The 13,560-nt window shown below is 40.0% G+C and overlaps 1 protein-coding gene across 1 annotated transcript in view; it reads left to right on the forward strand.

The window, feature by feature from the left end:
* Nucleotides 1-13,560, forward strand: part of FBN1 (fibrillin 1) — a 141,157-nt gene that overhangs the window by 11,671 nt on the left and 115,926 nt on the right. The window contains exons 3-6 of the mRNA XM_063412183.1: nt 2,572-2,654; nt 3,564-3,662; nt 10,355-10,450; nt 11,984-12,079. Of these exons, the coding sequence (XP_063268253.1) occupies nt 2,572-2,654; nt 3,564-3,662; nt 10,355-10,450; nt 11,984-12,079 (374 nt within the window). The remainder of the gene's footprint in view (nt 1-2,571; nt 2,655-3,563; nt 3,663-10,354; nt 10,451-11,983; nt 12,080-13,560) is intronic.

Consider the following 13,560-nt stretch of genomic DNA (forward strand, 5'->3'; position numbering starts at 1 on the left):
GTTTTTTTGAGTGAAAGGAAGGTACTCTAGGTGGTTACAGATATGTTTTTGCTTATTATATCATTACAAATCAGATTTTATAACTGAATTCTGTTTCTAGTGCCGTTCAGGAAAACAGTTTTATAAAAATATAAAACATTTCTTTAGTCTTCATAGCTCATAATATCAGCAGGAAAATATTCTCTATTTAACACAAAGTGGGTAGCTGTTTAAAGCAAATGCCATGATAGAACCTTTACAATTTGATTGATGGTTTCCATGATGTTACATGAGGTAACTTATTTACTATTGCCTTGAATACTTTATTTATTTGTGGGGATTTATTGCTATAGTGTCTGATCACCTCATAAATATCAATGAATTTAACCTTAAAAATTAATTATTTTCAAAGTCATTTTACAAATATGCACGGTTTAAGAACACTCCCTCTGTCTCAAAGAAGCAGCATTCAGACTTTAATATAGGTTTCTTTTATAAGCTAGACAGCAGCTTTCTGACGAAGAAGTGTTCCACTGGAAAATGCACTTGTCAGGCTCAAACTGTTCCATGCAAGTACAGTTTGATGACTTTTTTTTTTTTCAAAGCTAAGCAGAGTTGGAGCCTCCTGGGTGCATGGTGTAGCCTACCCTGTGGACAGCTTCAAGGCTCTCAGGGTCTCTGACTTCATGATTGCTGGCACATCCAGGTTTCTGGAGTCCCATTTTGGAAAAAGATTTTTAAACCCAGGTTTTTCTGTGACACAGAAATCTGCTCCTGACTCTTAACGTGGACCAGATGGTCCCCAAAGCCACATACTGCTGCGACTGAAATTTGACAGAGTACACAAAGATCACTTTACGGTCAGCCTTCTATAGATCCTCACCAGCTGGAATCGAAAATGGGTGGATTATGCCCGTAGGTTGTAACAGGTAGCAACAGACCCATTCTATCTGTCTTAGTAAGTTCCATTATTTCTTCTGCCTGGAGAAGGTGAAAAGCAATCTCACTTGTCTGCTTGCCAGTCTTACTTGGCAGATGATTGTGGAGCAACATTTGGCATTGATGAATGGGAACTCTAGGAAAGTTACATGGTTATAGCCCTGCAGGGAAGTAGCTGACATTACTAAACCTGAATGCGTTGGAATTAAATGAATAAGACTTTGAGTCTGTAATACCAGCTGTAGGAAGGAAAAAGGACCCTGCAACAAGTCCAATTGTGTTGCTCACATTCACCTTAGTTAGTACTTTGTAATTATCCAGAACCAGTGGAAGGTAATGGTTGTGGTTGCTTTGACTTAAGTAGTTTCTGGCCATGGTTGGAAAGAATAGGTGTCACTGAAATTGGTGTAGTCAGAATACTTGGAATTGCATTAGTAATGCCTATCCCTAAATAAATACAGTATATAATTTCTGTTAGTTAGAAAACGTACATAAAGAAATGTTTGTATATATTGAGATTGTTTGTCCTAAGTTGCCTCACCATATGAAGCAACTATTGTTTACTTAGACATTGCAATACTAGCAATGAGGAACTTTCTGAAAGACCAAGGACAAAATAATAATTGAAAACCCTTCCTAAACCAGTAAACATTTAAATCTGTCTACGATATTTTAACATAGCAGTTCCTAGGAAGTTTCTAACTGGTTCTAGCTGCATTAATCTATTGAGTAACTGCTCACAATATTAATAGAGGTTATAAAATTTTCCTCTGCTAAGATTATTAAGCATAAAACAAAAGAAAGCACGTGTTCCCATTTTTGAAGGTATTCTTACTAGCTTTATTTGCATGGATAGATGCATTAAATAAATAGGACAAGGTAGATTTAAGAAATCTATTATGTATCACTAAAACCATGATAGGAATAGTGTCATGTCCTGTCAGCTTTCATTGTAAACTCTAGTAGTAAAGTTACTTGACAGGGTAAATGTGGATGAGAGGAATGAGTTGGAAAGAAAAATTCCTGTTGATACATCGTTTAAGGAGGGCAGTAGGCCCCTCATACTTATTTCATAGGAGCCTATTACTACATGTACCCACATCCTTGATTATTTTTGGTAGTAAGTAATTTTTCCTCATTTATTTGGCTAATATTCTTGCTGGCATGTTTCACTCACACATACATAGTTTTGTTCATGGACAAAACAGGGAACAGTAATAGTGCTTTTGAGTAAAGCAGAGAAAGCAACAGGAAGATTAAAGATTACCACTCAAAGAGCACTAGAGTTAATTTGTGCTTATTAATGATATTGGATGGAGTCCCTCACTTTTTATTCAAGTGTGAGTTTTGCTCAAAAAACCTGAATGGTTATTTCTTCAGATATGGAGTGTTGTGAGATAAGTTTCCCCATTCTATTCCTGATGTTCAGATGTTACTGATTTGATTTTGTGTTTGTAATGTAATCTTTAATTTTATAAAATTGTATGTTACCTAAAAGCCCCGACAACTACAAGCAAAAAACAAACAAGACTTCTAAAATTAATTATTGAAATATATATTGCAGTGATTCGCCTTTTCCATTTTATGTCTCTACTTTTAAAACATATTTCTGAGTAAAAATAAGAATTCATCCTTATCCTTTTGTTTTTCCAGACCAAATGTGTGTGGATCACGTTACAATGCCTACTGCTGCCCTGGATGGAAAACATTACCTGGTGGAAACCAATGCATAGTCCGTAAGTTAATCTAGTTCTGTGTTATGTCTGATGTTTATCTTTGTCCTTCTATATCTCAGGGTGGTTTTTAATTGTATACCAGAACTGAAATGTGTTTCTGTGTGTTTTCAGTAGCAGCTGTACATGATTGCTTTACCATTTAAAATATATTAAGCTAATATCAAAGTTTTGTGGGCTACAGCACAGTGATATGATACCAGTATTTAACAAAAGATTAATCTCCTCCACATGTTCTGTTTAAGTCTGTGGTAGAGGGTTCCAAGGGGTGTGTGAACTCTTGGGAATGAGTGGAATATGTTAATCGATTTAAGTTAATGGAAGGAGACAACAGCATCAGGCCAGCAAGTGCATTTTCTCCGCTTCTTTGGACCATATCCCTGAGATATATATGTAGGGATATAAATACATGCATACATCATAGGGCTATATGCCTATTCATGTGTAGTAGGACAGTGTACCAGAAATAACTCCTAAAGGCACTTTGCCCAAGGCTGGTTAGAATCTCTCCAGAGATCCTGCAGCAGTGTGCTGTCAGATGGGAATTATTGCTCTTGTCTGTGTGTGGTGCAGAAATAAAGGAAGCATTATGTTGCTGCCTCAGTGCCATCCTTCCTCCAAGAAGGTCTGATAAAATGGACAACAGTTTCATTTTCCAGTGCAATCTCCCCATATCTAGTGTGGCCTGTGGCATGTTCCCAGGCCTTTTCATAGCAGATGGTGAAGGTCTTGGTTTTAGCTGCCCCCTAAAAACACACAGATGAACAGGAGGAAATGTTTTGGGATCTGTTGTATGTGGTTTAATGATTTTGTGGCTATTTATGTTATGGTACTGAATTTTCTATCAGGTGTTGTTTTATGTGTTTGAGGTTTTTTAGACATATTTTAAAGGCATTTATGTTTTCTTAATAGCAATCTGCAGACATTCCTGTGGGGATGGATTTTGCTCTAGACCAAACATGTGCACATGCCCAAATGGTCAGATAGCCCCCTCCTGTGGTTCAAAATCAAGTAAGTATTTCTTCTGCGTCTCTGCTATTGCTCTTTTGAGTCTGTGAAGCTACTAAGGTATGTAAAATAGTTCAGTGGTCAGTATTTAAGACAAATAACCTCTGAGTCACCAGACGTACTTTTACCACAGGAAGGGAAGTGTAGCTTTCTATAATGAAACTGAAGAATGACTCAGAGACTGGCTATTGGAGACACTTTCTTTTTGCCAAATCAAACCCAAATCAGTCCTAGGAAGCTATTTTAATTTGCCACTTTGTAACACTAATTCCAGTCTTCCCTGTTTTCTGGAAAATACCTTATCTCTGTTCATTGGTAGACACGAGCATGTATACGACAAAAGTTGTAATGATGGACAGTTCTTGACAATTGGCTGAACTTGACATGCTTCGGAATGTTCTTCAGATTTCAAGGGTTATAAACCAGACATTGTGTATGCTGCATGTTAATACCTAGGCCTACAAGCTTTAGAGCATTTCCTTGCCAGGCTCAGTACATATCTTCTGAATCTAATACTGCTCACTTTCTTCAGGTGACACTTCCGTAGGTACTAGAGGTACAGAGTTGCTCAAGGTTCTTAAGTGGAACAGCTTTTCATCAGAAAAACAAAGACGCTTTGAAAATGAAAGTTTTCAGAGAGATGACTTTTCCTAGAAATGTTTGTATTTCAAGTTTTCAAGGAAGGTTCCCCAGAGCCAAGGAAAAATAAGTAAAATTAAATTAATTCAATGAACAGAGAACTCAATGGCTAAACATGAGTTGAGTGTTTGATACAGAGTAGGATTTATATCTGAGATGCCAACTGTAGAGTACTCTGTATTCTCATTTGAACGTGGTTCTTGTCTCTTAGAATGTAGAAGATTAAGTTTTTTTATGACATGAAGTTTCTGGAAAGAATTTTGGGGGAGACTGATTCCCACAAAAGCCTATAACTGTCTGAGCAACATATTAACAGAAGTCAGTGGGGGATGAGCACTTTGTAATATTATGCAAAGTGGTCATCCGTTTAGTTCTGAATATCTTTTGAGACTCAGTGTGTGGTCTGCTTTGCTTCTGTGTTTTTTACTTTGCCTTTTTTTTTTTGCTTTCCTGGTTGATAAGAGTTTTCCCACATAACTGACCATTTCAGTTTGTGGTTTTAGCATCCTTTTTATGCAATAATAGTGGAAAAATGCTAACAACTGCAGAATGTAATGGAATGGCATGTACTAAAATGGTAAATATTGTTCTTTGTAGTTCAGCCCATCTCATGCTCCTGTGATGCATGCTAGGGAGAGGGCAGCATGAGGAAGATGTGGGGCTATGGAGTTCCCAGAGAGTACTGGAGGGAGGGAAGGGTGCAAAATGCTGCACAAATGTGTGTGGTGGTGTGTTCCTGCCTGGGTTTGCAGCTACTGTTTTGCCAGGTGCTTATGCCTTAGTCCTGTAAGCCTGTAAAGGAAGGTGTGACCTTCTCCCAAGTACCCTTGGGGGCACAGACAGAGAGATACATCCCTGTATGTGTGACATGTTTTGGCATATTTGGCAGGAACAAGTAGGCCTTACCTAATTTTTTCCTTTGGCCCCACTGAAGTCTTGTATGAGTCAAGACTCAAAAGAAAAACAGGGTAAAGTTTTTGGTTCTTCTTGTGGTTCTTTTCCTGAAATATTCTACCACTGATCTCCACAGTTTTAGCTGCATTGGAGTAGCACAGATAAATGGGTGCAGGACTTTAATTAAGCAGCTTCTAAAGCCTCTGTGATGTAGCTAATTTAGTTGTTGACCATTAGTTCTCCTAAGTACGAATTTTCTACTAATTATAAGCTTTAATCAGTGCTGACATCATTTTCCTTACACTGCTGCATAGGTTTGCCTGCTTTTAAGTGTTGATTTTCTATATACAGGATAAGTATTAACACTTTACAAATAGACTTAGAAATTGGCTTAAAATACATGTGGTTTATATTTTGTTCAATTTCTGCAGCAATATAAGATACATTTTGTGTAGATGTGGTTGCATCTCCTTTATTCATTAAAACATACCAATTCTAAAAGTAAAAGTATCTACTAAGTTATAGAGAGAAGAGACTCCATGGCTTCTGTGCACTCTTGTGTAATGATTTTTGTGATTTAGTACATCTTTAGTACTTACAGAACATACTTTATGTAAATCATTAGTGCTGTTGGCACTGTAGACAAAACCCATGAATATGTATTTACACAATAGACCACAATGACTTAGATCTGCAATTAGAAAACAAAATAAACATAAAAAATACTGTTTGACATCAAATGGTTACTGTCAGCTACCTCTGGTAATAGTTAATATTTTGTCAGAATATGCATTCATTAAACCTTATTTTAATTATATGTTTTAAAAATAAAAAAATCTAATTAAAATAATTAAAAATCAAATATAAATGATATGTTTGTCATATGCAAAATAAAAATAGCAAATATAAGTGAAAATGCCATTTCTCAGAATTAAGAATCAGTAGTGGGCATGGATTTTCTAGCAAGTACATCCATAGACAGAAACGGAATTGGTAGTTTATACTTTGGTTGTTTGTTGAAATAAATTATTTAATGCAGATTGGAAAGCATGTGGATTTGAGAGCAAAACAAAGCCTCCAAGTTTGATTCTTATGCAGGTCAGTTGCTGGGACTTTTCTGGTTAAGAGTCAGCTTTAGGAATCTGATTTGTGGTTGAAAAGATCAACCGGTGGTTTTCTCAGCGGGGATTTTAGTGACATCAGTAAACTTGCTGGCTGAGTAGTGGTTACTTCTGTGTAATTAGCAAATTTTTGGGCGAGCTTACAGCAGGCTTGGCGATAAGATTGCCAAGTGTGGAGGCCTCCCTGCTGCTGGCTCTGGTGTGTGGGTGTTGTGATGCTGCAGGTGCACCCGTGCAGAGCTGTGCAGCTCTGCGTGCTGTGGAGGTGCCCTTTGCTCCATGCTCTGCCAGCCCTCCCGCCTTCACTGCCGCCCCCCAGCACCCGGCTGTGCCTGCCGTGTCCGTGTGTGCTGGGGCTGCAGCCTGGCCCTCCTTTGTGCTCCTTCACGCTCTGTGCTCCTGCCACGTGTTAGAGCTGCTGCTCTGCCCTGTGGGAGCGGGGGAGCAAAACAAGGAGGATGGCAGGCTGCCCCCGGGGTTATGGATCCGGTCTGTCTCTGAGCTGAGCCCCTGGTTTTGCTTCTGTAGTCAGAATGGTTTTGGCTGGCTCAGACAGGGAAGGCGTTTGCTGATGGGGCTGTCCCTGAAGGAAGGGAGCCGTGCCAGAGGCAGCTGTGGTGGATGCTGGGGGTGAGGGCTGTGCAGACAAGTGTCCGTGTCCAGAGCAGGGCCTGCTCTGCTCCCGTGCCAGCAGCCTCAGAGCACAGCCGAGCACGGAGCTCCTCCTCGGCCATTCCCGCCCGGAGTCTTCCTCAGAGCCTGCCTGTGGTGTGGGGCTGAGCCTGGGCCCCGGCTCCGTGCCCTGGGACCCCCTCCTCTGGTGCTGTGGGAGCTGTCTGCTCCATGGCAGTAAAAACTGGAGCTCAGCCCCTTGCCTTATATTCTGCTACTGTCAGAGGTGGTGTGAGGTTTTGAATTTCGAATGTTCCCAGAGTTTTTGAGGGTACTGCGGGTTTTGTCTCTGCCTTGTGTGGGGCAGTGGGGCAGCCGGCTCGTGTCCCGCCTTGGCGCTAGCTGCCATCCCTCCCCTGAGTCAGCCACTGACAGAGAAAGCACGCCGAGCATCTGGGATGCGATGAAGCCGTCATTCCTTGTTTACAGCTCCTGGCAGGCAAAGCCCTGCGTCATGCACGGCCGGGGCTGGGAGCGTTTCCTCGGCAGTGGCACGGAGGCCGGGCCGGCCTCTCCGCGGTGCCCGCTGGCTGCCCTGCCGCGCCTCCGCCGGGGGTGCTGCGCCGGCGGCTCCGCTGCCTTTCCCACCTGAGGGCTGCAGACCCCCACAGCTCACCTTTCCTAGTGTGGGATCGGAGTACACAGCACGTGTGCCACCCTTCGTCTGCTCGGTGAGCTCCTGCACGTTTCATGAGCGGTTGTGGTAGTGCTCTGGGTGTGAGGAAGTCTTTACTCAGTTTTGCTGGGTATTTATTTTAAAAGTCAGGAACTGTTATGCTTGAGAGGGCAGCACTTTGATAAAAAGCACAACTATCGCCCACACGCAAAGCCTGGGTGGATGTGTATGGTCTTGCTGGCTCTTTAGCAGGTTTGTGAAGCCGTGTTCCTGCAGTTATTCCTGTTTTGACTTCAGACATTTCCAGTGCAGACTGTTTAGAAATTGGATGTGAAAAAGAACAATAATTGATTTAAAGCAACCATTTATTAATGTTAACATTTCCTCTGCGTGCCAAGATAAGGCAAAGCTATATGCATTCATTTACCAGCCTTATGGTAATTCCTGTGCTTTTTCTTTGAATCTCTGTCGGTGTGGTATCTTGGAACAGGTTGTTTCATTTACCGGAATATCTCCACTGGCATTAATGGAATTGTTGATATAGCTGAGAAAAGAGAAGCTGGACCTGCATTAATATGCTAGTTTTCAAAAATGCATTTTTAAAATCATCATCTGAGCTCCAGACAGCCTTTGAATGTGTTTCTGTAAACTTTTGGAAGGATAATATTACAGACTAGTCTGTACGATTTTGGAAGTACTCTTTTCAACATTCCCAGAGAAGAGGGCAAAAAATAAGTAATTAGTTTACTGACTGTATGTCAGTGATCCTCTTGCCTGGTAATAGGTGAGAAAGTTCACTGATTTAAATGGCTCATTTTAGTGAGAATGACTGGGTGTCCCAGCAGTCTCCCATAATAATTTTAGTTTTAAAAGGAGGAAGAAATATTTTACCTTGGAAAAGTTCTTTTAAGAAGCAGTAAGACAAGTTATTGAACCTGTGTGTGTGTATCCCAAAATGAGGAAATGTATTTTATATATGAACAGATAATATGAAAATCATCATTTAAGCTACTGTTAACCTTTTTATCTCAAATGTAGTTCAAACTACTTAAATGACTTTGGTCTTCATGTGGGAATGGAAATTAGCTCTTGGCATAGCTTGCTCTAATTGAAATCAGTTTGTGGTTTTAAAGTTCCTTCCCTGCTTGACAGATGATATCATTTCCTATGCTTTTTGTAATCCCCTCTGTTTTTCTAAGATTGTACAAAGCTGAGTTGAACTACACATTTTAAAGTAACTATACACCTTTTTCTGACCTACTTAGGACATTGTCCAAAAATCTTCACCAGATATTCACTCTGTATTTGCAGACAATTTTACTTATTATTGAGGAATGTTAGTACATTTTTGTTGCTTGAATTACTGAAGTACATCCAAAGCAGAACAAAGATGTATAATAACTGTTAGTCACATAAGAAATGTAATACACATTTTTTGCTTTTATTGTTGAAGAATTAGGATTACTAGTGTTTTAAATGCTAGGTTGCTTTAAATTCTTTCTCCAGTTGTACATTTTACTTCTGTTTTGTGGATTCATATTGTTACGAAGGCGGTACAGTTAAAATTATTTCTACTTAAAAAAAAATCTATTCACATACTTCTGAGTAGAAGCCAAATGATGCCTAAGGGTTTTGTGTGAGGTGAAAAATTCAGTGTTTGGCACGGCACCTGTTAGCTGCAGGCTCTGACAGGACATGCAATTTCCATTTTTCAGTCCTGAGCATTTCAGACAGCATGGTGTAGGTATCCAGTGCTCCATCACAATCTGCTGAAATGCTGATCAGACTGTAGTCCTGGGGAGGAGCCTTTCATGTGGTTCCTGTTAGGAGGAAAACCATTTTCCAGCTGCTCACTGGAGTGCAGGCCCCAGTTCACAGCTGTGTTGGACAGCAGGACCTGTAAGGACTTTGCTTTGTTGGGAGACCTGCCCACTTCTCTATGCCTGATGAAGAGCCTGACATACTTTTAGGGCTCCCAACATCTAGTTAGGAAATATATTTGCCCTTATTACTAGAAAAATGCATCAGAGGTATTCTGTTTTACTGGCACAGGGCTTAAGCTGCCTGTTAACCATTATCATAAGTGGTGGGGCTGAGCTGAGGAGAGTGGGCTGCTCCCCTGCCTCTGCCCTTGCAAGGGAAGGTTGTTGGCTCTGGGGGAGGCTGTCTGCGAGTTCTGCAGCTCCCAAGCACAGCAGCTCTACTGCTGGGGTGAGCCCACAGTTGGCATACAGAAAGAAATCACTCTGTTATTTCTCCTTTTTATGCAAGAAGTCCTGCTTGGCCAGGTCAGCTTCTGGTGTTTCATGTGTTGGCAGAACAGGGCTGTCTTCAGGAGCTTCCTTATATGCTTCCCTTTAATACTTCCTCACTTCCCAGATGATAAGACTCCCTTTCTAATGGTGCTGTCTGCCAGAAGTACAGTACTTTTCCCTTGTTGAAGGCTTTTTCTTATTTGTAAGCTAGGAAAGAAATGTTCAGGATTTATGCTGATGTGAAATGCCTTTGACTTCATTTGAATGAGAGAGTACATCAAATTCTTGCACCATGTCCTATATTCCATAGGAACTGTAAATCTGTATTGTGTTCTGTAGTGCCATTTTAAGTATCTGTCCTAAAATGTGCATTCTTGACTTCTGATACTTTCTGGTTCACAAAATCAATCCTCCCCCCAAAAACAAAGTCTTTTAGCAAGCAGTAAAGTGTTTCTGACTGGTTTGGTTTAACTGAGGAAAATCTTTTTCCCTTTCAAGTCCAACACTGTAACATCCGGTGCATGAATGGAGGCAGCTGCAGTGATGACCATTGCCTCTGTCAGAAGGGATACACAGGAACACACTGTGGACAGCGTAAGTACACCTGTGGGAATGCAGATATTGTGATATTCTGTGATGTGGGGATTGGACCAGACCCTCTTTAGCACTAAATTTCAGCTGCTGTTGAGCTTGTTTGTGATCAGGTATAGTGAAATTTCACCGAAAAACACATGACTTTGTAGTGAATGCTGAGTGAATTCTTACTGATTGAGACTATTAAAATAAACACCACATGACTTCATAATAATTGGATATAACTTGATCCTGTAGTTCTCACACTGCCCTAATTCCCATTGACCTCCAGGACTTCTCACCTACTAGAGCAGTGGGTCATACATCTAGATTTTACATGGGATTCAGTTTTCATTTTATAGATAAAATTAGGATTTTTAATACCAAGTCTTGTTTTCATTTCAGTGTTTGCATCAGACTTAGCTAGTATGCTTTAGAAATTTTGATGTTGTCTTATTAGAGTTGATCGACAGATTTTTTTATTTCCTCAATCAGTCCTTAGCCAAAAGCATTCCTGGATCTGCTGCTTGAAATCTCTCCCAAACTGACTCTGGTGCTCTCTTGTTCTTCTTGGCTGGAATGCTGTGAAGTAACTCAAATAAGGATATAGACACTGCTTTTAACCAAGGCTGTCACATTGCTATCTAGTGAAATATTGGTCTGACACAGAAAATGTGTTGAGCTCATTTAATGAAAACCTTTTGTGCTCTGTCAGAATCAATGGCACACTTTACATGAACTTCAGTGGGACCAGGAATTTACCCTAATAATCTGGAGGAGGATCACATGGTGAAAGGATTAAGAATTGTATTTCTGCCTTCACTGTGAAATATCAAGTGGATATAAGGGGATAAATGGAAACCTTCTTTCCACTGAAGTGAATGTGAAATGAAACAAAGAATAACATTACTGAATGAACATCAAATTGTATTTAAAATCTCCTTTTTTCATGTGCATGTTTTATTTCTGATTATTTCTGAGAGGAATTGCTTCTGGAGTTTATTATTAAAAAATTGAGTTCTGAAGCTAGTGACAACATGATACAGAGGAAGAGTATCTTGAGTTAACATGGAATAGATATTGATTAAATTTTGCTATCCTAGTTAAGAGCATTATTTATTTAACACCAACAAACAGCCTTTTAATACTTGATTATTACAGTTGGAACAAATACATTTGAGGATTTAGAGATGAAATAGTCCTCTGCATCTTCTTCTATCTGCAGTCTTTATCAGTGTTTATTTGTTTCAAGTTTGAAAGAGATGTTTTTGAAGTTATGGGTTTATCCAGCTATCCCAAAGAGAAAGGCTCTGAGGGGTCAGAAAAGCTGTGGCTGTTCCTGCATTTGTGTTATGCTCCCTTGAAAAGATGAGCTCATGGTACTAATGAGACCAGGAAGTAGGAAAAGGTCATTAAGTTGATTGTAGGAAAAGAGTCTGGTGGCCTTTTATGTTTACCATTTTTACCAGTTTACTTAAGTTGGCCAAGTACATACCCTCATGTCTTGCTGAAAACAGCTCAGTCAAGATGACTCTTGCCTTCCCTTTGCTACAGCTGTCTGTGAAAATGGATGTCTGAACGGAGGGAGATGCGTGGCTCCAAATCGATGTGCTTGCACCTATGGCTTCACCGGACCCCAGTGTGAGAGAGGTACGTGCCCTAAGTCAGTGGGAGTAATTATGTTCCAACACCTCTAAGAGTGGGGTTATTGGGCCATTACCTGTTTATTCTATAGCTGAGTTGGTTGTGTTTGTTTTTGTTGGTCTCAAGATGGAAAAGAAATTTTAAGTGGTATTTTTAGAAGTATGTGAACTTCATAAGGGTAGAGTCCAGGATGAAACACAGACAGAGATGTTTATATTTTTGTTGATGAAAACACTCCAGTGGAAGAGATGGCTAATGAAAGGTTTTGTTTGCTTTTGCTCAAACTTCAGTTTCTAAGTCATCAGAAAAGGTCTTTAAATTTGATATATGTGATAAGTAGCATCTTGCCTTGTCTTTGCTGTGTTTTCTTTTGCAGTTTATTCAATTCTCTTTTCCATTTTGTACAGATTTATTATTTTCAATTTTAGCTTTTAAGTTGCATATCCATAGTGATAATCTTCAAATGAAAACACAGTGATACCAACTGCCTTATGTGGTGTGTAGATTTTTTTCAGGGTTATTAAACCAATCTAATATTTTATTTGTGAGCAGTATAGTGGACAATGTTTAGGTATAATCCTGTTGAGTTTTATAAAAATGCAAATAAAATATTTTCATTTGTCAGAGCAGTTGGTTTGTGTAGTTGGAAATTCATACATTCTATTCATAGAATAGGTGGTGTTACATATCTATGAACCTGGGACAGAATAGACATTAACAATCTGATTTTGGGTTTCCATGTAGAGGATGTGCTTAGCACATGAAATTTCTGTCAGTGAGTGTGTCAGTTGATCTCTGCTGTCAGTGCTGCTCCTGGAGGAGTAACAGTTGGCTTTTTTATGTGGGCAACATAGGTGGGTGATACAGAACAACAGCTCTGAGGAGACTGAAGGGGTTTTTTTCTGTGCTTAAACTGATGGTAGAATGAATCAGGTATTTCCTGCACTCCCTACAGAGTGTACAAAATTGCTGTGTTGGCACTGTGTGAAGTCTTGCCAGTTGTCCACTCAGATGTTATAAAAGTAGCTCAAACCAATGGTGAGTTTTTTCCAAGGATTGAAAACTAGCTCAGTTCTGAATCATGGAATCTCATTGCTGGAGAGAAGTAAGAGGAATGGGTAATTAGGTTAAAGTTTGAAGAGAATAAATATTAAGTTTGAAGAGAATAAATACTTATAGGTGAGAATGCATGGAATGTATATAGAATACTGCAAAGACTTGGAATTTCAAGCAATTACTGCATGTTCTTCATGGGTGAAGCTTTTGAGCCTTCAGTCTGGTGAGGAGGTGTAAAGTGTAAGTTCAGAAGACTGTTCAGTGCTACTTCTGTGTTGCCTGATCTGAGCCCAGTTTGACTCCACATCATTGAGGGCAAGTTTCTAGGCTGAATCCTGGTAACAGCTTCAGTCCTGTCCCTCAGGGCTCCTTCCTGGTGATGGGTGGAGTGAGAAACTGGTGGCACAGAGCCAAGTCAAGCTGTCCTGAAA

This window comes from Prinia subflava, chromosome 15, assembly GCF_021018805.1.
Source record: "Prinia subflava isolate CZ2003 ecotype Zambia chromosome 15, Cam_Psub_1.2, whole genome shotgun sequence".
Taxonomy (NCBI): Eukaryota; Metazoa; Chordata; class Aves; order Passeriformes; family Cisticolidae; genus Prinia; species Prinia subflava.